This window comes from Oncorhynchus mykiss, chromosome 16 (assembly GCF_013265735.2).
Source record: "Oncorhynchus mykiss isolate Arlee chromosome 16, USDA_OmykA_1.1, whole genome shotgun sequence".
Taxonomy (NCBI): Eukaryota; Metazoa; Chordata; class Actinopteri; order Salmoniformes; family Salmonidae; genus Oncorhynchus; species Oncorhynchus mykiss.
This window is the reverse complement of record NC_048580.1, coordinates 40,867,128-40,891,152: the sequence shown is the minus strand read 5'-3', so window position 1 is coordinate 40,891,152 and position 24,025 is coordinate 40,867,128. Positions and strand designations below refer to the sequence as shown.

The 24,025-nt window shown below is 45.2% G+C and overlaps 3 protein-coding genes across 5 annotated transcripts in view; 1 reads left to right on the top strand and 2 right to left on the bottom strand.

Annotated features, from left to right (window-relative positions):
- Positions 1-996: 996 nt before the first annotated feature.
- Positions 997-5,980, bottom strand: arf3a (ADP-ribosylation factor 3a). Of its 3 annotated transcripts, none has more exons than XM_021565885.2 (5): positions 5,867-5,980; positions 4,421-4,654; positions 4,082-4,192; positions 2,858-2,982; positions 997-2,673 (listed from the first exon to the last, which is right to left on the bottom strand). In XM_021565885.2, the coding sequence occupies exons 2-5, from the start codon at positions 4,566-4,568 to the stop codon at positions 2,512-2,514; spliced, it is 546 nt and encodes a 181-aa protein (XP_021421560.1). In that variant the 5' UTR covers positions 4,569-4,654; positions 5,867-5,980; the 3' UTR covers positions 997-2,511. The 3 variants fall into 3 exon arrangements, with proteins under 3 accessions (XP_021421560.1, XP_036802778.1, XP_036802777.1); XM_036946883.1 differs by lacking the exon at positions 5,867-5,980 and adding an exon at positions 5,678-5,838; XM_036946882.1 differs by lacking the exon at positions 5,867-5,980 and having other exon boundaries at positions 4,421-5,663.
- A 2,956-nt stretch (positions 5,981-8,936) lies between these two features.
- On the bottom strand, positions 8,937-14,836 carry wnt10b (wingless-type MMTV integration site family, member 10b). Its single transcript, XM_021565884.2, has 5 exons — positions 14,452-14,836; positions 13,384-13,540; positions 13,114-13,219; positions 12,381-12,841; positions 8,937-12,091 (listed from the first exon to the last, which is right to left on the bottom strand). The coding sequence occupies exons 1-5, from the start codon at positions 14,523-14,525 to the stop codon at positions 11,540-11,542; spliced, it is 1,350 nt and encodes a 449-aa protein (XP_021421559.1). The 5' UTR covers positions 14,526-14,836; the 3' UTR covers positions 8,937-11,539.
- A 2,923-nt stretch (positions 14,837-17,759) lies between these two features.
- The window catches only part of wnt1 (wingless-type MMTV integration site family, member 1), a 6,739-nt gene continuing 473 nt past the window's right edge, over positions 17,760-24,025 (top strand). Inside the window, exons 1-5 of the mRNA XM_036946881.1 lie at positions 17,760-18,493; positions 18,847-18,952; positions 20,834-21,087; positions 21,334-21,599; positions 22,409-24,025. The exon at positions 22,409-24,025 is cut by the window's right edge and continues 473 nt beyond it. Of these exons, the coding sequence (XP_036802776.1) occupies positions 18,484-18,493; positions 18,847-18,952; positions 20,834-21,087; positions 21,334-21,599; positions 22,409-22,900 (1,128 nt within the window). The 5' untranslated portion in view covers positions 17,760-18,483 and the 3' untranslated portion in view covers positions 22,901-24,025. The remainder of the gene's footprint in view (positions 18,494-18,846; positions 18,953-20,833; positions 21,088-21,333; positions 21,600-22,408) is intronic.

The window sequence follows — 24,025 nt, the reverse complement described above, 5'->3', positions numbered from 1 at the left end:
GTGTATTAGCTGAACACTGAGCAAATGTTGCACGTTTAGCGTGTAATAGGCCTTCGCATTTAGCCTTTAATGTAAAAACATACACAAAATCCATCCCCATCTCTAACTATTATAATGGTGTTGCATAAGAACACAATATTCAATTACTGTTACTTTCTAGTTTTTCTGACTTTTCAACTCCTATGGTCAACTCTTAAATCGGAAGCAGATAAAAGCAAGGGAAAGAACAGCCTCCCTATGCAGTAAATACAGTATTTATGTGTCTACATGTGTCAGCCAGTCCTGAATCTGTGATCTGGTGTTCCATCAACAGTCTACAGACTATTGTTATAGACAGACTACTGTGAGTGGGATGGCTCGATGACAGAGTACGATGATGGCACCATGATTGACCCAGTTCTGGTGGATTTGGCTGCTGTCGCCAGACCTCCTCAGATTCTTCACCAGAGTATCATCCTCCTCCCTAGTGGCCCTGGCATGTCTGACTGTCTGTCCGGGGCCAGGCCGTGTGTGGGGGCAGGTTGATGTTCCAGTCCTCTGCATGGCCTTTGCATCCCGCCTGGTAGCCAGTCCCTTCAACAGATTGATGAATTGATTGTGGGGTTGCTGCCAGTGTGTCTGTGCCCTGGGCGAGGGGCGTCCCGGTTACGGAAGAGAATCCCAGATATGGCACCCACCCTGGAGCCGCTATTGTGGCAGGCCTGCAGGGGGCCCCGGGGGCCCAGGGAGCAGCTCTATCTGACCCACATACTGCTGTCACACCCCTGGAGACACAGCACTGGGGATGGAGGAGCGGGGCAGATTGGGCCTGGGGCTAGGGTGGGGGCTGGAGGGCTGGAGACACAGGGCTGTTGCGTGGATAGCGCATGCGCTGGGGATGGTGCCAATATGGACCTCTGAATCGCTGAACTAAATTGCGGGCCAAGCTGTGAAAATATTTCACACACATCCCAAAACTCAAGAAGAGCCCTAACAATCTGAAGACATGGAATCTAATGAAAGAATGTAGGTATTTTTTTATTGACTTACCAGTGCAGTTAAACTGTTATCACTGGACACATCCTCACCAATACATATGTACTCTTAACTAGGATTTAATCGTCACACTTTTTTTTGTCTGGTAACATCAATAAATAAAACCCTGTTTCAATTCATTTTAATACACATCGTTAACTGGAATGTTGAGTAATTACATTGTTACAGTAATATAACATGACTTTTGTGTTTTGTTTTTCTTGCACAGACTCAACTGAGTTAAAGGAGGGAAAAATCAAGACATGAATTGATACATTTTGCCACAACTGTGGTCCCGCTTGATGTTAAACTTTACACACAACACCATCATCAGAATAAGGGGTTTTCAACACTAGCGATAATAAGGCCACAAAAACAACTGCTGCATCAAACTAAACTCAATGTGGGAAATGTAATACACAAGCTGTAATGTTAAAGCTGGAATCCTTTGAGTTCCATGTGGGATGTTACAACAACAAAGAGGTTACTGCAAACAACAAACACAGCCCCCCCCCCCCCCCCCCCCCCCACACCTGACAGCATTGCACACACGGTAGAACAGAAGAAAATGTACTGCAAATATATATATATATATTTTTACCAAGCTGCTCACCTCGGTTTGGGTTCTCCTCACCTACATTTAGTCAACAAAATCAAAACAATAACAAAGGCGCTGGGGGGCAGTGGCGCTGTATCCCCTAATGCGGATTCCGTCTTTATATCGATATATATCAGTCCATACACAAATCCCGATAACTACAATTGAACATATCAACCACGATGACTCCTTCAGGTATTTTTCAGGTATATATTTTTCAGGTATATGTTTGTACTTGTTCAGTAAAATGGGTAATATACAGTTGACATAGAAAAAAGCATGCTCTTGCATATTGGATGTGTTTTACACAAACCTATGTCACTGTTCAATAATATCTAGCATTACTGCATTGCTCCAACCAGCAGTAGCAATTTGAGTGTAAAAGGAGAATAATGTCAGAAGACTGGCTAAATAGATAACATTAGACAGATACAATTCCAAACTTCATTTCCGAGAGATCTTTTACTGTACGGCCATGCATAATACTGGGTTCCAAAACCAACTAACATTGCTAGTATCCATTCTGATGTATAAGTCAAATTACATAAATGAATAAATAAATAAATAATGTATTCATTAATTAATTAATGAATACATAAATAGTGTTTCCAAAAACGGGATGCTTATCAATGCGTTCATAATTATGTAGGAAATGTCATGTATTGACATTGATGGCACATGTCTGAAAGGTGATAACTGTTTTTAATAATTGACATCGGGTTGAAAAGGTCCTCAAGGAATGGTACAGTTTAAGCCCCCTTCCTACAGCACATACCAATCACATTTCACTCCCGCCGTGTCAGGATTTATCACTCAATGGATCAACTACAACCAACTACCACTTCCTGTTTCAAGAGCTGACACTAAGGTTTCTCTTCACTCTCCTCTGATTGGTCCACTCACTTCTTGTTCTTCAGCTGATTGGCCAGCCAGTCGAGGCCCTCGTACAGGCCGTCTCCGCTGGTGGCGCAGGTGGCCTGGATGTACCAGTTGCGGTGACGTAGGGAGTGGAGCCCCAGCTTGTCTGTGATCTCTGCTGCGTTCATGGCATTGGGCAGGTCCTACACAGGAACGTGAGGTAGAATCGGAAGGATAGTAGTGGAGAAAAGCACATGAGAGAGAGAGAAGATTTTGGGGTAAGGAAATCCCGGGTATGAGAGCTAGACAGAAGGAGAGTTAGCGATGAAAAGCACGAGGCAGCAGAGAAAAATACGAATTGAGTGAGGCTATCGCAATTGTCCATACCTGTTTATTAGCGAAGATGAGAAGCACGGCGTCTCGTAGCTCGTCCTCAGCCAGCATCCTCATCAGCTCCTCCCGAGCCTCGTTCACCCGCTCACGGTCGTTACTGTCCACCACAAAGATCAAACCTGGAACCACAACAAACTTTGTTACTGTGTCTACCACAAAGGGCAGCCCTGTAACCATGGCGAACCTTGATAGGTACCCTCAACCCGAACACTGTCCACCACAAAGATCAAACCTGGAACCACAACAGGACTCATTCGTCAGGAAGCACGACGTGCTTGTCATTAAACTATACGAACCCACTGATGACACTGTGTTTTTCTGTCTCTAGGCATCCCCCTCTATCAGAATGAACAGGCTCGTCTTCCAACTGGCGCAAGGTATAGAAAAACATAACAATCCTAACACAAAATGAGTAAAATGCTTTCAATGTGAAGGACACGTGCTTGATGCGGTATGCAAATGTCTATATCTAGAGCGTGTGAGTCAGCCCAATAGCTTCAGGTGTCAGGGGTGACATCATGGTGCCGGATGTATCACAGGCCTGTAGGGGCAGTCTTTGTCCCAGCAAGGCCCTATAGCCCTTCAAATCTGGACGTTGAAGACAGTACCACAGACATGTTTTTCATTCTTCCAACCAGGGACCGAAGTAGACCTGGGACACCTGGTGTGAGTAAGAATTAAGAACATACCGTAAGCTCACTCCACAGCTAGTTTGACATATCGCCAATGGTGCCATCCAAGTGGTACCTTTTTGTATAGCTCATACGGTTGGAACATCATCAGTGAGGAAGGTCACGTGTGTTGAGAAGCAGAGGGTCACAGGTTCGAGCCCGGTATGAGGCAGTCGGTCAGTGGAGGAAGCTGAGGTGAGGTGTTGGCAGCACAACTCAATTAATTATCAGGTAGAACAGAAAAACAGCAGTACTCCGGACCTCGTAGGGTAAGATTTGCATACCCCTTTCCCTATATAGTGTCACCGACCAGTCACAAGACTGAGTTAGCGCACTGAGCTAAAGCCTAGGCATTAGCAGCCTGGGGAGCTAATGTAAGTTTTTCAAGTCTCAGGCAAGTTTACTCATCCCATGAGCGTGGTTCATTGTACCACCTCCATTACACAGTCACAGACCAGTTAAGAGCCAGAGCCATTCCTGTTCAGCTTACAGGTCACAAGAGCGTTATCCCGCTGAGCTAAAGCTTGTTAGCTCCCACTATACTTACCCTGTGTGTTCTGGAAGTAGTGTCTCCACAGAGGCCTGATCTTGTCCTGGCCACCCACGTCCCACACCGTGAAACTGATGTTCTTATACTCAACCGTCTCCACGTTAAACCCTGAGCAGGGGGAAAAGGAAACGAGTGTTATAAATGTATTTTGAACAGCCGTCGGGGTTATAAACCGCTCATAAAGAGTCGTATGTGTGTTATAAATGCCTTATAAACAGTTGTAGGCGTGTGATGATTGAGGATGAGTCAAAATGTCAAAACGATATGGTGTTTAATTTGGTTCTAATTCTTTATAGCCAATGTCCTTTGTGGTTAAGACTGTGAGACTTTCCATACCGATAGTGGGGATGGTGGTGACTATCTCTCCCAGCTTCAGTTTATATAGGATGGTGGTCTTCCCTGCAGCGTCCAGCCCCACCATCAGGATCCTCATCTCCTTCTTCCCTAACAGGCTCTTCAGCAGGTTGCCAAAGATGTTCCCCATGGTGACTGGCTGGCTGGTTGACCGGCTGGCGGCTGGCTGGCTGGCTGGATGGATGGCTGGTCGGACCTCAACTCACTGCTACAGAGCTGATGGGGAGGCTGGATGTCAGGGCCCAGAGTTGTCCTGACCTTGTAACTTAACCAAGAAAAACTGGTCCGGAGTAACATACCAATAACAGAGAGTTATTCCTCTGGCCCAGAGTTTTCCTGACTACCTGACCTGACCAAGGCAAAAGTCTGGAGGCCCGGTCAAATCACAAGTTCAGAAACAACTCTGAGCCCTAGGAATAGGCTAATCCCCCCATAGCCTAAATGGCAAGACAGCGGCTAAACAGGCGGTGCGCTAGTAGATTCACAGAGTCAGAACCACAGAGACATGCAGAAGGACACTCAGTAGGACTTCAACCACTACTCAGGCCATTAACACCTCGTAACAGCTCCAAACCACTTCAGAGGCAAACCAAATAAAGTCTCCTTCACACCTCCACAGGCAGGCTGAGGAAGCTGACCTGACTGAAGGACTGTCGGCTGGAAGACTGCACACTGGTGAGAGGAGCTGCTCTGGTGCAGGCCCACTACCTACCGCAATCTTTTGTTGAGATGGGTTTATGTAGTTCATAGCAGTTCTAATACATTGAAATATGTTCCGTAATCTACATAAATATGTATGTACCACGGTAGCGGTAATATGCCCTCTGTACCTGCTATAACAGCCCTAAAGCAAGGATCATCAATTCGTTCCAGGGTGACGTGCATTATAACAACTGTCTTCTGTACTGAGTAAAAAAAAAAAGATTGAAATAGCTTTAAAAATACGTGGATGAATGTGTTCATTAAGTGGGTTTTTTCAATCACTGCATCGCAGTGACCACATTTGCTACTATGAAGCACATCCGTCGTTGTGCAAGAGCACTCGCAATGATGGTATGGCAACCTCAGTGCGCCTGTGTGTGTGGATTGGAACACCCTGTATCTTTGCAGCACATTTGGCACCACGACATGCCGGTTCAATTAAATAGTATTGGTAAATATAATATGTTGACACACTGTAAATATCACAAATACCATGGAAACTCTTATTGCCATCCATATGCAAATTAGGATTTTCACCTTATCTCCTCCAGTCACGACTACAAGCGATGCTTAGGTGGCCTGTATGAACGCCGTTAATTCACTAGAATCCCTACAAACACCTAGACCTTTTTATTCCTGTAACGACATGACACGATGCCGCATCCTTGTATCTCTACAGTTTTACGTTATCCATCATTTTCTAATGTCCATCTCACCCGCACTTACCTCTTTTAGACGTACCAGCTGGATTCGGGCAGTGCAGTTTGTCTCTCGCGAGAAGTCGCAAAGAAAGACATGTTGCTCCTTAAGTCTCGCGATGATGAGCTCACCAAGTACACCTCTCCATCACTTCATGGGCCGATCTTCACTGCCAGTACGTCTGAGTGATACCATTTTCAGTTGGAGGCGCCTGGGAGTCAATTCTGTTTTGATTGGAAATGATCTATTTGTTGTTGTTTTTTTATGGGGTGTTTGTAATTAATTGATTGCTCTTTATATAGCCTTCTGAGTTGAAACTTAAATAACATCAACTCTGGTTAGGGTTTGAGTTGACACAGTTTTTGTGTGGTTTGTTTGCATGTCCCGTGATAAATACCCTACATAGATTACACGTAGCTCTGTTACTGTACAATAATGCAATTAATGCCTGTCAAAGTTTTTGTTGTGTGTTTAGAGATTCGAAACAAAATAGCCAACAGTTGAATTTTTTAAATTTTTTATAAAAGACTAGAGAGTAAAACATTTTGACTAGGGGCAAGCATAGCCTATATGAATTATTCAAGCTAGAAACGCCTTAATAAATAAGTAAGTGGGGAACTGTTAAAACGATGCCAAAGCATACTTCTTGGCAGAGTTAGTGTGGCAGAGACAATGAGCTGAGAAGAAGCAGAATTTAGGCTACACTGCATCACTCTCATTTGGATTGTTGTTGAATCGTGTTGAATCATCATGGATCAAACCATGCTAAAATACATTACTCGTGATTTTCTATGTATTTCATGTACACCAGACCAAACACATCAAAAAAACGCAATGCCATAGCAAGCATTAAATGACTTTGTCATAGACAAACCTTCTCTTGAAGCGTGAACTGCCGTACGTGGGTTACATGGTTTATACAGGCCTGCGTGTGAGGCTGTATGTGCTCAGAATCAAATATGGGTTCAAAGACCCAGGATTCAAACCATCATAGATGAGTCACAGGTCTGTCAAAATGATTGATTTGACATCCTAATCCTTAGCTAAGAGTATTACATACAGTAAAGGCCTACAAAATACACTAATTGAGTGAGTTATTTCCCATTGTTGATAAACCAGTGTGTCTCTCTGTACAGTCCGTCCGCTAGTGTCTCTATACATCATAGGTGTGTTTGTTCCGCGGTTAAAGCAACAACAACAACAAAAAGAGTGAAGCAGATGCTAGCAGCTGCGACACCAGACTACGGGGAGGAGTGGATGTAGATGGAGTGTGCAGTAGCCTGTGTTTGTGTGTGTTGGGAGCGCAGAGGGGGTTATAGGGGGGTTACTGTACAACGGGTAGGGACCGACTAGGGGTGGTGGTGGTGGGGGTGGGGGTTGGAGTTATAATTTAAAGGAGCCTACTATTCCTCTGAAGTGTTTGCCAGAGTGCACCCCAGCAAACACAATCACAAGTCAGGTTGGTTGTGCTTGCAGAACTAATGAGGGCTTGCATGTTGAGGGCAGAGGAGCAGAGAGCTTTGATGTTCTGGGTAGCAGGCTCCTTGTGTTTTCTCCCTCTGCCTGACTCTCTCACTGCATGTCCCACATCAAAAACGAAAGGGGAGTCAGTCGAGAAGCAGATGTTTCGAGCCATGTATTTATACAGAATGTGATTTATAAATCCTCTCTCTCGCTCTCTCCCTCTCTTGCAGAGTTTGCCTTCATGTTTGCATGTATGCATCTATCGAGGCTTTCTTTCAATCTAGCTAAACATATTGAATCGTCTTCTGTTAAACATACAGTGTAATCATCCTGTCAGTCAATGTTGGAGGACTTTTATCTTTCCTAACTTCCCCGCTTCGCTCTCCCTTTAATTCAGCTGGATCTGGTTGTCGTTACTATAGGGGCAGTCAATGTTGGAGGACTTTTATCTTTCCTAACTTCCCCGCTTCGCTCTCCCTTTAATTCAGCTGGATCTGGTTGTCGTTACTATAGGGGCAGTCAATGTTGGAGGACTTTTATCTTTCCTAACTTCCCCGCTTCGCTCTCCCTTTAATTCAGCTGGATCTGGTTGTCGTTACTATAGGGGCAGTCAATGTTGGAGGACTTTTATCTTTCCTAACTTCCCCGCTTCGCTCTCCCTTTAATTCAGCTGGATCTGGTTGTCGTTACTATAGGGGCAGTCAATGTTGGAGGACTTTTATCTTTCCTAACTTCCCCGCTTCGCTCTCCCTTTAATTCAGCTGGATCTGGTTGTCGTTACTATAGGGGCAGTCAATGTTGGAGGACTTTTATCTTTCCTAACTTCCCCGCTTCGCTCTCCCTTTAATTCAGCTGGATCTGGTTGTCGTTACTATAGGGGCAGTCAATGTTGGAGGACTTTTATCTTTCCTAACTTCCCCGCTTCGCTCTCCCTTTAATTCAGCTGGATCTGGTTGTTGTTACTATAGGGGCAGTCAATGTGTTGCCGTGCATGTGTCAGTGTCTGCAGACTGCAGCCATGGTGGGAGACTGGGGAAGAAAGGGGGTGGGAGTAGGCGAGCGCACCGGTGGAAAAAGTACCCAATTGTCATACTTGAGTACAAGTAAAGACACCTTAATAGAAAATGACTCAAGTAACAGTGAAAGTCACCCAGTAAAATACTACTTGAGTAAAAGTCTAAAAGTATTTGGTTTTAAATATACTTAAGTATCACAAGTAAATGTAATTGCTCAAATATACTTAGGTATCAAAAGTAAAAGTATAAATCATTAAAAATTCCTTATATTAAGGCACCATTCTCTTGGATTTTAAATGTATGTGTAGCCAGGGTCACACTCCAACACTTAGACATCATTTACAAATGAAGTAGGTGTGTTAGTGAGTCCGTCAGATCAGAGGCAGTACGGATGACCAGGGGTTCTCTCTTGAAAAGTGCTTGAATTGAACCATTTTGAAAATATAATGAGTGCCAGGGGAAATGTAAAAAGTACATTATTTTCCTTGGGAATGTAGTGAAATAAAAGTAAAAGTTGAAAATATAAAAAAAAATATAAATATAAAATATAAATAGTAAAGTACATATAAAGTACAGATAACCCAAAAAAACGACTTAAGTAGTACTTTTACTTCACATCATTGGGCAAGCGAGAGAGGGCATAGAGAAGAGAGGGAGACAGGGAGACAGGGAGACAGAAAGAGGGGGAGAGAAGGAGAGAGGGAGACAGGGAGACAGAGAGAGGAGAGGAGGAGAGAGGAGAAGAAGAAGGAGTGGGAGAGAGAGCGAGTGAGACAGAGACTGAGAGACTGACACAGACAGAGGGAGAAAAAAAGACGACAAAGCGACCCAGGGCTGTCCAACCTCTGTCTCACACATGGGGAGAAACGGTGACAGGAAATTCCCCTTCGCAACAGCAGCAGCAGCTCCAGGGTGAAATGATATAGGAATGAAGAAATGCAAACCAGAGATCGAGTTATCCCTTATCATTCCAATCCCATGGCAGTCCCTCTCAGTGTCCCCCTCTCTCATATTCTCTCACTAAATACCAGGGTGAGCGCGCTTGATCCAGATATTGGGACAGTCAGTCACTTTTAGTCTACCTAAAGGGTGTTTCAATCAGTGGACTCATGTTCACACAAACAAAGTAATATTGACCATTGAAGGCCTAAGACAAGCTGGATCGCATCAAGTTTGTATATCCCCCATATGTGTGGATCTAAGAATGTTCTTATCTTTAATCTTGCCAGGCCCTGGACGGTATGTGGGATGAGTGTGTAAATCACGCAAGAGCTCTGTCTCTCTGTTTGTCTGTCTCTGACTTAGACAGAAAGGGACACAGTGTCTTCAGTAGCAGCACAACATTGTGCAGTGAGTCTCCCTTGGCTGTGAACCCTGGACAGATGATCCCAGGCTCACACACACACACACACACAACAGAGAGAGAGACGGGTATAATCGCCCCTGTCTCTCCTCAATCCTCTCTCCTCTAGTAATAAAAGTCATTCGTTCGGGAAACAATATCCTGCTGCCATAAAAAAAAACACCTCTCTCTGCATGAAGGAAGCGGCCATAAAATGAGTCTCACCACCTCTCTCCCGTGTGGAGTGTAGAGCAGACCTATAGACTTGTGCCCTATACCTCCAACCCTACACTTGTACACTCTTCCCCACACATTTAGCAGCATTGGAAAGTTTCAGGCGCGCAAACACCTAACCTCGGCTCTCACAATGGAATGAGAGAACTCCGTCCGGCAGAAATAAGTATAGGCATATTTGTGACGTAATAATTCTATTGATTCACAAAACAACATCACAAAACAAAAGAAACAGCAATAATACAGTTTGTGGTAACGACGGTTGCAATTCTAAGGCATGGCCTCAATGACCTGCAGTTCAGTTTGGAGACGGACCGAGAGCATTCCACCAAATCAATGGTAAATTGCTTCAAAGAAGATTCAGACACGGATTTTCTCCTCCAGTCGATCCAAGAAAACCAATGGGCAGAGCAAACTGTCCCCACTAGATTCCTAGTCACTCCAGTTCTGTTTCCATTGGTAATGGAAACACGTTGAGGAACCTTCATGCCTGGTTCTCTTTAGTACTGTTTCGTTAGTTCATCCTGGTTCTTGTCATGGAGAACCGGCGCTAAAGAATTGAAACCCTGTGGCCTTGAGGCGTAGGTGCAAAACATCCAATGAGTATAATCATCCTCTGGAGTTCATTAACACACTCCATATCAGAACTCATGGCATGTCCGTTTTCCAGCGTCTCCCTGTTGGGTTCAGGCTTTGTCGATTATAACAGCTTCAGTTCAACTTCATCCTGAGCAGAGCAACATTCAGTCATTGGGCCTCATATGTTCCTCTCATAAAATGGTCCCACACAGCCTATGCCAAGCAAGGAAGGCAACATAAGTTCACACACAAACATTAATATAGATTTTTTTCGTGTAAACAAAAAATGGTACACTGTGATACTAGCCTGGGCATTACTTAGTTGAAATGATAATGTGTTTCTGCTGTCTGAGATGTTCTTTGTTCCCGAGTAAGAGAGCAGGGGAGAACAGAACAGAACACCAGATGGGGTCCAGGACATTCAGATTTCCATGGCTGAAAGGGCTGCATCTAAACAGGCAGAGGAAAGACAGACAAATGACATGAGTCACCTCGTCTTCAACCTCTGACTTGGCATTTTGACAGGCAACAAAGGGAAAATAGATCCCAGATGACGGAAAAAGAAAAAGGAGAGAGAAGTGGGGGATAAACACATTCTGTGGGAGACTTTAGCCCGACGCAAATAGAAAAACAAACACCGAGTCTGAAATGAAAGGTTTGGTTGGGTGGATGTGTGTATATTGGACAAAGCTAAAGGGTGGATTTTCATTTTGCCATCCTGTGTCCTGGATATGTCCAGGAGAAACCTGGGGAAGGACTGTTAAGAAGGGCATGAAAGAGTGTGGCCTCGCCTGTATGAACGCTAACCAAGTAACCTGCTGACTAGAAACAGTCGGACTCTCTTGCGGAGGCCCATGCGTCCCAATGCATGAAGAGGATTACCAGTAAGTAACTAAGTGTCAGGCCTTAGTAGATGAAGTGGATCGTCTACCCATTGTACCAAAGGAAAGGTTTGCTTGGGTGGTTGGCGCGTAGTACACTGGGGAGTCAATGGGTGAATCCAGGTGCCACGCTGCGTCCTATTGGGTGGTTCCTTTCAGGAGCCTTGGCAGGTCATGTACCTATCTACTTGCAGACGTTGACCCACTCTGTGACTCTGCACTCCTCGCAGAGCACGTAGCAGCACCAGTGGAAGCGGCAGTGGCACCTCTCACTACGTGTCTGCTTCAGGATGTTGTGTCCCCTTCCGCAGCACAGGGACCCGCAGCTGTCCATGCTGTGGCTGGTCTTGTTGCAGATCCGGCCCCGAGTACCCAGAGAGTCCAGGGACGTCTCCCGGTCACAGAAGTCTGGCGACTTCTCAAAGTAGACCAGCTCACGTGACACACCGCTCCTCCGCCGTCCCCCATTGTTTGGGCTCCCCGCGCCCCCAGGCCCAGTAGGCCCTTCGGCGCCATTCCTGACCCCATTCGAGGCACCATTCCCGGCTGCGACCCGGGGGTTGAACACCCCGTTGTTCTTGTTCTGGGAGTTAATGAAGATGGCGGAGAGGAACTTGTCCCTGAGCAGAGACCCCAGCAGTCTGAACTCTGGGGACACGTACCAGCAGGTCTTGAACTGGCAGCTGCCTGACGTGCCGTGGCATGTACACTTCCTCTTCATGTTGTCAGTCACTAGCTGTGCAGGGGGAAACAATCATGTCACTATCCATACAAGTCTAGAGTGGCTTTGATTACAATGTAGTAGGGTAACAATTATAAATGTATTTAAAATGGTTCATACATGTAGCTTATAGATAGTTTATAAATCTGTTATAAACATTTATAGCTAATTGGTTCAATTTAATATCCAATTCCAAGAAAGTTAGAAAACTTGATGAATTCCATTGGTAAACCTTCAACAAATGAGAGCCTGACTCTTATCTGCAGTTATCATCTTGATACGAAATATACAAGACTCTGCTCACCTGCCGGCCAACCCTGTTGTTGTGGATCCTCATGCGGGCGTGGATATCCCTTGGGGAGCCCCGGGAGTCCAACCAATCCCTGGAGAATCTCTCCCCGAAGCGGGCGTCATGGCTACAGCCCCCCCACTCCCAGGTCTCCTGCAGGGGACTGAGGTCCTCTGGTAGGGGCTTGAGGAGGGAGGAGGGGTGGGTTGAACCAGAACGCAGGCTGGCTGGCACATCTCTGATCTCCTGGGGGTGTGCCCCTCCTCCACCACCTACTCCCATGCCCACTCTGGCTCCTCCCCTCTGGAGGGTCTGCAGCTGCAGCTGGGTGAGTTTGAGGCGAATCTTATCCTCGTCCAGGCGACGCTTGGCCTCGCAGCCGCAGCCCCGGAGCTTGCCTAGGCTGCAGGCGGAAGCCACGGAGTGGGCCACGCCCGCTGCCAGCAGGGACAGAGAGAAGGCACTCTCCCTGAAGCCTGGGGGACAAGGACAGACAGACACATCATAGTCAAGATGTCATCATGCTGGGTGTAATCTAAATACCACAGGAGAACTTCATTAACCTGTCATCATTCTTATTCTATAAGCATAACAATACATTTGTCTACTGTCCCCACCTGGAGCCTAGAGATTCTCCTGGCCAGGGTTTGTGGTCTGGAGTTTTTCCTGATCAAATCACCAAGTCACCAAAAAACTCCTGGCCCTATTCCCAACCTTTTTGCGCTGCACTCCTCTGTGTGTCTCTCACCTCTGTTGAGGATGGCACTCTGGTGGGGCAGCTTGCTGTGGCTCTCCAGAGCAGAACAGTTCCACCGCTGGTCTCTGAGCTGGTGCTGGCACTCGTGGATGGCCACCTGCATCATAGAATGAAATGCAACACTAGAATGGAAATTTGTATCCTGATAGCGTGACTGAAATGGTGGCCATCTTGGTCATCTTTCATTTAGAGCCTGATGAAATATGGTTAAATGTTGTTTTTAATAAAAAAGCTGTGAATTGTATACTATATCTCTATGACCTGGATGCCCTGCAGTGCAGAGGCCGTCACGTCGGGGCTTTGCACACACAGACGAATCTGACGCTTGCTCAGGCCCGCCAGCCGCAGGCAGACAGAGTTAGGGGTCAGAACCGGATCTCCTGCCACCTTCAGACCCAGGATGTCATTACACAACACACTGAGGAGGGGATACATATGTTGAGGAGGGAGGGAGAGATACAGAGGAGTTGGCCAAGGGTTCATCAATCAAGTCCTAGAGCAATATCTATCTGTGAAGGAGGCCCTGAAGTGCCTGGTCTGACCCTTCATCTAAGAGTGAAAGCGTCATGTAAGGAAATGAAGATTCAGAGAATAGTATTTGCTGAGACATATAACGCACAGCACTTAAGATATAGCTTAAGTTCAGGGAAAAGTTGTAAGGACATAGAATGTTGTTTACATCTCTAGGCTTACCATCGTATCTACAGTATTTATATTCCTTTACTATTTGTTTCAATTGAACAAATTACAGTAGGCCTAATGAGCAGTAGTGTCAAATCTTCTGGAGTAGAAACATGGATGGCATTGTTACTAAACCAACCATCTGTGCCAGTTGACAGCCTAATAATAATGTCCTTAATCATGCAGTCTTCCAATGGTTGGTTCTGATTAGCTTGTGTGTGTGTGTGTGTGTGTGTGTGTGTGTGTGTGTGTGTGTGTGTGTGTGTGTGTGTGTGTGTGTGTGTGTGTGTGTGTGTGTGTGTGTGTGTGTGTGTGTGTGTGTGTGTGTGTGTGTGTGTGTGTGTGTGTGTGTGTGTGTGTGTAATTACAGGTCAGAAACAAGGAAACATTTGAAATCGTGATGATAGAGGTAGTAGCAGCAGCAGCAATAGTCAGTTGGTGAGACAGAGCTGAACGGAAACATCAACGCATCGTAACATATGCACCAATTTCACTACAATACAACACTTGGATAAGACTCAAGGAGTAGCCAGACAGAATCTTCTTCCGATTGAAATGTTCGCTTTAATGATTTGTTTTCCCCAGGAATGCTCATCGAACATCAGTAGCCTACTCTCTCATCTTCTCACACCTTCTCCGGCTACTTACGTGATTGCAGGTGACATAAGTGTCGCTGCCAAAATCAGGACTTGGTCCCAACGGAGTTGATGTGATATCTCCATTTTGGTAAGCGTCTTTCTTGACGTGACATTAAAACACTGGTGTGGTAATCGATAAAACAAAGAAAAGAAGATGACTGGAGTAGATTATCGATGTGCCTCCAACAGAACGGGGAGTGAAAAAAGGGAGCAGGATAGTTTGGGGCGAACGTGAAGGGGAGGGGGAGAGAAAATAGGGAGTGGAGATGCCGCTGCAGGCGGTTGTTTTCAAAGTAGTGACCTTGTGAAAAAATAATCAACAGTTGACTAACAGTTATGTGAATTTTACCGATAGTCAATACGTGTTATCACACAGTATCCAAAGATATTACGCGCAGGTACCATTTTCCTTACCATCATCACCCTCGGCATCATCTCTTGTATGAACGCAGGTCGACTGTGAGAGGGATTTCTGATTGCACTGAACAGATCATGGAAAACGCATTAACATTTAACGTCACTGATAGGAATGTTTCCTGTTTTGTTGGATACTTTTGAAAGAAAACGAACATGCATTCAGGTGAAACCCAAGTGAAAAATCATTCTATATGTCCAGGAAATAAATTAATATAGAGTGCTGGGGGGGGGGGGGGGGGGGGGGGTTGGTTGGTTGCTGCTGCTGGTTCCAATGCAGGCCTACGACAGGGAGCTTGGGGCAGCAGCAGGCAGGCGCACGGCTCTCCTCTTGGCTCTCCAACAATACTTGGGTACACAGTCATCTGTTCCCCGTCTTCCTCCCCCCCGCTTCCCCCTTCCTCCCACCTCAATCAGCGCGTCTGTTCTTTATTATTGTGTTTGAAACAACTTCTTCACTCCGTAACAATCTGCTTCTTTTCAGAGGAAATAAAACGTTCCATACAGAAGGGAATAATGAGGATGTTTTATGGCATTTTCGATAAGTAGCCAACGTTTGAATGAAGCATTATATTTCTTCAAGTTTGAAGAAGTTATTGTTTATTGCCACAATTCATCCGTTTTCATTTTCTTTGATAAACTGTTATTGTCACAATGCATACAGTTTCGTCGAAAAAGGTATTGCACAATAGCCTACCACCATTGTTTTCTCCCTGCCCTTTTAAGATTGGCATCTTGCCTTTAACAAGTATGTGCCAGACATGGGTATTTTTCCCATGCATCCTTTGGAGACTGTAGCTTTAGATACTACTGAGGACTTGATAAAGTTCTCACCCAGCAGGTTTCGAATGGTTGATATGACGAGACCATGCAAGGCTATCCCGACCACAGGTTAAAATGAATAAAGACAGGCCTATACTCTTAGGGGGGAAAAGGGTTTCGAAAGGGTTGTTCGGCTGTCCCCATAGATAGGAGAACCCTTTTTGGTTCCCCGTAGAAACCTTTTTGGTTCCAAGCAAAACCCTCTGTAGAAATGGTTCAACATCGAACCCAAAAGTGTTCTACCTGGTTCTCCTATAGGGACAGCCGAATAACCCCTTTAGGTTCTAGATAGCACGTTTTTTTTCTGAGTGTATATTCTATCATGCGCAAAAGGAGTTATTTTGCATGTGCCTATTGTAAAAATAGTAATTTTATCAACAGGTGCGTTCATATAAAGTATCAATTCCCGTTAATCCCTGTTCTCCTTCAAAGAACAAGGAATTATAACATGGAAACGCGTGATGTAATTTCATAAAATTGAGTTAAAATCCCCCTTAAACGCCGCCGGTTCGCATAGTGACACCAATTCATCATTTAATCTTCTATTCCCTAAGCTCCGGCAATGAAAAGTGCATTAGCATTCTAGCTTGGCGTGTATATCTAAGTGGCTTAAAAAGTGATTTGAAGTTGATTTGTATATAAAAGGCGTCCCTTTATCCGGATTGGGGGCTCTAATCTTCTCGGTGTTGCATGAGTGCCCCAGGAAGCCCGTTTGAGCTGCAACTTTAAGAAGCGGGAGTATAATCGACGTAGGATAGCACTCATTAAAACCGCTGGACAAAAGGTCACTTCCTTCTGCTATCATGTCTTTAAACCATGAGAGAGAGAGAAAGATCATTAATTATTAGATGCCATAATTCCATTGCAGATGATGTAGGTTTAGGCTGATCCTATACCTAAACAAAAAACTCCACTCCAATCATATTGAGAAACAAATATAGACTAAGAACATCAAGTAGTCTGATTTCAATTAATTGTATGTCTGGGTTTATGTGGTGATGGGATGGGAGAAAAATCGATAGTTACATATCGGGATATGATTTTTGACCCTATTTCATATATTTATTTTTTTACAACATCCCGATATTATTTTTGCGTTAGTTGGCTGTGCCTACACCTGCACCAAAACTCCAGTATTTGTACTTTATAGGTTATGTTCATTTGTTTTCAGCACTTTTATTTCCATGACTGACCAAAACTTTTTTGTTTTCTCATGGCTATCTCTTGTCCTCTGCAGCATACATATTGTGAGCAATATGTTTGGAACATTGAATCGCAATACCTATACAATCGTGAGAATTACAATGCATATCATATTGCACCAAAGTATCGTGATAATATCGTATCGTGAGTTCCTTGGTAATTCCCAGCCCTAGGTCTATGGGGGATATTTGTTCATACTCCACAGTCTGTGGATGATGAGTTGAAGACGGCGCAGTGTGGCTGCTGCTCTGATCACCAGCCATAAGTTGAGGGAGGTCTGCACTCTAGATGTTTGGGGAATTAATTTACGTCTAATTCCCTAGCTTTTCTTTTTGGGTGACATTTATCAAACCTAAATCATTCCAAATATGATTCATCATCTCAAATGTGAATAATTAAACTGATGACAGCATCCTCTCTAAACTAAACCCTCTTCCCAATATGATGAATCATCATGATTCATCAACTTGGGTCTCATTCATTAATCATGTGAATATACGAATATATCATGTAGGCCATTCTTTTTGATGTGTGTGTGTGTGTGTGTGCGTGCGTGTGTGCGCGCGCGTGCGTGTGCGCAAAGTTCGGTAAGAGTGAGACAGTCTCCCAAAATATGTTTTATATTTTAATTGGGCACAAAATGTAGGTCTCTATGTTGGCATGATTTAATAACATAAAAATAAGACAAATATATGGTTAAAGCTAATGGAATGAAGAGGTAGAGAAATGGTTCAAGCCACTAAAAACATCTTGAGAATGTATACGACAGAGTTTGATAAAGGAGGAGGAGACGCGGTTAAGGGAGTAATCCTACCAGCGGGTAAAAAAGGCAGTTTAGATGGCTCATATTCCGCTGTAACTGTACTGTACGGTAACACCGACCAGCCTCTTGCATACAGAAAGCCGGAGAACACCACACTGTGCGCACTCACAGTCACAGCAAATCTCCACACACAGACACACACATCTCAGTGTTTTGACTTGAGAGGGACCTCATTCAGGAAGACAAACTGGATGTGGAAGACAGAGCATGAGTCAGCATTCATTTCCCTCGTTTCCAAGGAATCGATGGATTCTTTGATTACCGTGAGATTCCGTTAGTAATATGTGCAATTTACACTGGTGGATTGCACTGGCAATTTTTTTACAAATATTTTCCTTTCTCATCTGTTCTGTCCGGTGTTGTTTTCTTTATTCATTGTGCCCTATGAAGAGAATTAACTATCCCTCCTTCCAATCCTATTGAAAAGGGGGGCAGAAAAAAAAACAGAGGGAGATGAGAGCAGCAAATCCCTTTTTCATTCCTCTTGTAGTGTTCAATAAGAGAAGAATGTGTCGCCTATCACTCACGGAGGGGATCAAGTCTTACGGACTGTCCCACGCGCTCAATGCGCTGCTGTGCAGAGCAGAGATAGACAGAGAGAGCACGTGAAGAGAACAGCAGCAGCGTCCAGCAGCCTAGACTGAAAAGCCACTACATAGGAGGACTCATTTAGCAACCTGTTTCCTCTGTCTGACAGTCTCCTCGCCAGATTAATTTCAGGCAATTGCTATAAGACAGGCTCCTCGTTGCTTTTTCACCTCTAAAGTCCCTCTCTTTGGAATGTGGTGTGGTGAGTAGGAATTTGAAGCGTTAGGCTACCTGCTCTAATTTGATAACCTGCGTTGGAGAATGACAGGCTATCGGAGAGATGAATAACCCCGGTAGCCTAACTTTTATCATGGGAGTGACTCCTGTAACACGAGAGATCGCAATCGAATTATTTATTGTAAAAATAACTGCCCTGTTTTCATTATCGTTTTATTTATGGGCCATGGGGTGAACACATGCGAATTCCATCTGCTAGATTTATTTGTGCCTAAAAATAGGATTGTTATCATAATTAGAACCAGGTATAAAAAGTGCCTGGAATTCAGATGTGGAACTTTGACATTTGCCTGCTCTCTCTTCACATTGTAATTGAAGACACAATGAGGATCCTCGCTCTGCTTCTGGGGGTGAAAGCCGCGTGCATCCTGCTGGTTTCCTCGCTCTCAGGCACGGGAGCAGTCAACAATAGCGGCCGGTGGTGGTGAGTAGTTGACTTTATGTGTGATGTAGTCATTCAATTAAATGCGCCTCCTGAGGACCTGTGCTCATTTCGACGGAGGGTGCAGCAAAGGAGCCAGTTAAGTGGTACATTGGTTTATTGCCTGGAAGATGCTGTGCTCTTCTCCAACTGAATTAACACTAAAGCAAAATTGATGGACCTGTTATGCTCGAAATAATCATGTGTTATTGTTGGCACCCGATTCATCATTTCAGTTCGTTTCTGGTAGAAAACCAAGCAGCAACCACAAGCCATTAATATTTGAAGGTATTTGGATATCACTTCCCAATTAGAGCGAGCAACTAATTAAATAGATCTAGCCGGTTTTCAATCGAAATGAATAAGGCCCACTTTCTCCATTGATTTGATGCAAAGGGAAGTATTGTGTTTCAATATGATAACGATTTCGTTTATTTGGGGATCGGTTGCAGCCCATATTTCTTCAAGTCTGTCTCTCTCTCCGTCTCTATTTCTGTCTCCCTCTCTGTCTCTTTCTCCGTCTCTCTTTCTGTCTCCCTCTCTGTCTCTCCCCCCCAGTCATTTTGACAGTGTGGCTTGAACGCGAGACAACATTTTTCTGTCCAATGTGGGATCAATTAAAAATGGATGTAATTGATGGCAAAGAGCAGTTCCATTCAATGTCGTATTCTCAACATTCCACTCTATATAGGATACACTGTAGGATGGCAATGTCTGCGTACATTTGTTATGAACAATCAAACCAAAATGTGAAAATAGTTTTTCTTACAATAGCTTATGTGGACAAATACAAATTAATTAGGCTTATGTCCACTGAATAATATGCATTCTGTCAAATTAAATACATATAATCCCGACACTGCAAAGATAAGTTGCATAAATAATATTTAAATTAATAATGAAAATGATAACGCAAACCTCAATATAATTAGGTAGCCTAGTGGTTAGAGCGTTGGGCCAGTAACCGTGGTTGCTAGATCGAATCCCAGAGCTGACAAGGTAAAAATCTGTCGTTCTGCCCCTGAACACGGCAGTTAACCCACTGTTCCTGGGCCTTCATTGTAAAAAAATATTTGTTCTTAATTCTTAACTGACTTGCCTAGTTAAATAAACTAGTAACCGGAAGGTTGCGAGTTCAAACCCCCGAGCTGACAAGGTACAAATCTGTCGTTCTGCCCCTGAACAGGCAGTTAACCCACTGTTCCCAGGCCGTCATTGAAAATAAGAATTTGTTCTTAACTGACTTGCCTGGTTAAATAAAGGTAAAATAAAATAAAAAAAAAATGTTGCATTTTGGACAGCCTTGCAAAGTCAGTGGGGTAGGCTATTTGTTTGATATCTAAACCAACCCTTATCACTACAATATGCCAAGAAAATAAATAAGGAAAATACAAAACGAGAGAGAAGAAAATTGGATTGCAATATTTATCCGAAGATGGGATCATAACGCTCCATAGACTGGACCGACCGCGCACTACCGTCTGGCACCGATCAGTCAATTAATAACGATGAGTCTTTCTGATTGCTAACGGTTTGCAGGAGACACCAATTAGGAACGTAACTGAAAACATACATATAGTCGATGACAATGCAACATGGCAGTCATGGAAGTCAATAATGGCAGCCATAATCACTTTCGATTAAGTAGATTGTAGATATATTAAAGTTGCTTGTTATTTCTTGTGACTGATACTCAAATTCCAATGAAACTGTTTACATTATCCAATTCTTATACATTATCCAATTCTTATCAGAATCCTATATGAATAAATACATGTGAACCTAATTAATTGTTTTAAAGTCAATAGATATCATTAAAGAACCAATGTGTGAGCTTCTCTCTAACCAACTGATTCCACCCTGTCTCCTCGTCCTGTCTGCTAGGGGGATTGTGAATGTGGCCTCCTCTGCCAACCTCCTCACCAACTCCAAGAACGTCCAGTTGGTCCTGGACCCTAGCTTAGCCCTGCTGAGCCGTCGCCAGCGCCGCCTCATCCGCCAGAACCCGGGGATCCTCCACGCTATCGCAGCCGGCCTGCATACTGCCATCCAGGAGTGCAAATGGCAGTTCAGGAACCGCCGCTGGGACTGCCCGACCACCCACAGCCCGGCAATATTTGGCAAAATTGTCAACCGTGGTGAGTTGTCTGTTGTCCCTCCTGGCCTCCTCACTAAGGCAACCGGTAGACATTTTTTGGCGCAGAATGTCGCGGAATCGTGTTGTTTCTCATAGACCCCTTTGACAGATAGAAGCCCATCTTTACATATCTTGAGGTTCTGACATTTAAATCACAATTCAGACCCGATTGCGCACAGTTGCATTACTATAGACTGCCAAAAAAGGTTGTATAGGCTAAAGAGAATTTCTGCTGTTGATGTGTCAGGTTGCCGAGAGACAGCGTTTGTGTTTGCGATCACGAGTGCGGGGGTGACCCATGCGGTGGCCCGCTCCTGCTCTGAGGGGGCCATTGAGTCGTGCACCTGTGACTACCGTCGCCGGGGGCCTGGGGGCCCTGACTGGCACTGGGGCGGCTGCAGCGACAACGTGGACTTTGGCCGGATGTTCAGCCGGGAGTTTGTGGACTCCAGCGAGAGAGGAAGGGATCTCCGATACCTCAACAACCTACACAACAACGAGGCAGGGAGAATGGTGAGGGAGCCGTTGGTTCATAGATCGCTGTTTCATGATGTACTGCATGTTCATTCCTTTTCAGTGATCCTCCTGTATCAACCCATTATTCTGAATTCCAGTCATGTTTTCCTTCACATTTCTTCTCTTCACATTCTTCACAGTTTTTCAAAATGTTCTTAGCTATTCACATCATCCATGCTAATCCCCTGTCTTCTCTCTCCCCTGTGTCTTCACTCTCTCCCCCGTGTCTTCTCTCTCCCCTGTGTCTTCTCTCTCTCCACCGTGTCTTCTCTCTCTCCCCTGTGTCTTCTCTCTCCCCTGTCTTCTCTCTCTCCCACGTGTCTTCTCTCTCTCCCCCGTGTCTTCTCTCTCCCCGTGTCTTCTCTCTCTCCCCCGTGTCTTCTCTCTCTCCCCGTGTCTTCTCTCTCCCCCCGTGTCTTCTCTCTCTCCCCCGTGTCTTCTCTCTCTCCCCCGTGTCTTCTCTCTCTCCCCGTGTCTTCTCTCTCTCCCCCGTGTCTTCTCCCTCTCTCCCCGTGTCTTCTCTCTCTCCCCCGTGTCTTCTCTCTCTCCCCTGTGTCTTCTCTCTCTCCCCCGTGTCTTCTCTCTCTCCCCTGTGTCTTCTCTCTCTCCCCGTGTCTTCTCTCTCACCCCGTGTCTTCTCTCTCACCCCGTGTCTTCTCTCTCACCCCCGTGTCTTCTCTCTCTCCCCCGTGTCTTCTCTCTCTCCCCCGTGTCTTCTCTCTCTCCCCCGTGTCTTCTCTCTCTCCCCTGTGTCTTCTCTCTCTCCCCCGTGTCTTCTCTCTCTCCCCTGTGTCTTCTCTCTCCAGACAGTGTCGTCAGAGATGCGACAGGAGTGTAAATGCCATGGCATGTCAGGGTCATGCGTCGTGCGTACCTGCTGGATGCGTCTACCCAGCTTCCGCGCCGTGGGGGACTTCCTGAAGGACCGCTTTGACGGAGCCTCCCGGGTCGTCTACGCCAACAAGGGCTCCAACCGCGCCTCTCACCGTGCCGACCCACGCCATCTCGAACCCGAGAACCCCGCCCACAAACCCCCATCGTCCAGAGACCTGGTCTACTTCGAGAAGTCGCCCAACTTCTGCTCCTACAACGGCAAGACGGGTACCCACGGTACCTCTGGGAGGAACTGTAACAGCTCGTCTCCGGCGCTGGACGGGTGTGAGCTCCTGTGTTGCGGTAGAGGGTTCAAGACCCAGACGGAGAAGGTCACTGAGAGGTGTCACTGTACGTTCCACTGGTGCTGCCATGTCAGCTGCCTCAACTGCACCAGCACACAGACGTTACACCAGTGCCTCTGATCGGGGGTGAACCAGGAGGACAGGGATGGGGAGGTGAAGATGAGCTGGTTCTTTGGGCAGGTGGTGTGTAGATAGAGGAGTAGGGTCCTGTGGGTTGGCGTGGTAGATAAGGGAAGGGCTAACTCTATAAAGGGGAAATTGGAGGGTGAAAGAAAAGTGAATACCGGGAGTACTAGATTTGAATCAATGTTTCTGAGGAAGAGGGAAGAGAGAAAAGCACAACTATGACTACAGGGTGTAGAAAGAGGGCGGGTGTGTTGTGTGTGAACATGTGTGCTTACGTGTGCTTGCTACTGACACTGTGGTAACGTGAGAGTATGTAAGTGTGCTTACTGGGTATTTAAAATGTTGTAGCTATCCAACCACGTAGAACGGAATGGAAACCAATCCTCTCTATGGCTTCCCAGCACGAGTAACAAGACCAGAGGCAGCTTAGGTAAAAGGAAGTAGTTAAAACAGGAAATAGAATTGTGGCAAGGAATAAGCAAACAAAATTAGTCAGAGAGACGCTGGTATTGAAGGCTTTTGCCCTCTCGGACCTTACAAGATACAGTTAGTCTCTCTGTTCTCTCCACCTCTTCCCTCTACAGCAAGAGATAGGAGTGTGGGTAGTGGAGAGAGGAGTGATGGGAGAGGAGGAGAGAGAAGCGAGGGGAGATGTGAGGAGGGGACAGTTACCGGACAATGTCAGACAGATGTCTCTGTGGCGGGAAAAACACAAGCGTGGTCTCTCATAAACCCGGTGAAGAACTTTAACAAGAGGGTGGTTATTTTAAACATCACAGTTTGCTATGTACTTAGGTCCTGGACGCAAACCAAGCCGTTATGGTTCCCTGTCGAACTCACCACACATGCCCTCTTTGTTCAGATTGCTCTGGAATCTGCTGCACCTCGACCCGGAGTTACCACAGTGATTTACTGCGCCACGATAACTGACGTTAAATGACTGGACGTTGTAGGATAACAGAAAAGCATTAGACAAAATGTTATATCAACCTGGAATAAAATCGTAATATGTATGAATAGTTTTAATGTAGTATCAATACACTGAATATTGGAGAGTATAACTAGATGTATGTTTTAGTGTAGGATATAGGGGCACTGCAAGAGAACTGGGGTGACCTG

Coding starts and splice junctions, on each gene's coding strand:
- arf3a (XM_021565885.2), bottom strand. CDS start 4,568: ATGGGGAACATCTTTGGCAACCTGCTGAAGAGCCTGTTAGGGAAGAAG. Junction 4,193..4,420: donor CACCACCATCCCCACTATCG/GTATGGAAAGTC, acceptor CCCCCTGCTCAG/GGTTTAACGTGGAGACGGTT. Junction 2,674..2,857: donor TCATCTTCGCTAATAAACAG/GTATGGACAATT, acceptor GTTCCTGTGTAG/GACCTGCCCAATGCCATGAA.
- wnt10b (XM_021565884.2), bottom strand. CDS start 14,525: ATGGAGATATCACATCAACTCCGTTGGGACCAAGTCCTGATTTTGGCA. Junction 13,220..13,383: donor CTGCACTGCAGGGCATCCAG/GTCATAGAGATA, acceptor TCTATGATGCAG/GTGGCCATCCACGAGTGCCA. Junction 12,842..13,113: donor GAGTGCCATCCTCAACAGAG/GTGAGAGACACA, acceptor CTTGTCCCCCAG/GCTTCAGGGAGAGTGCCTTC.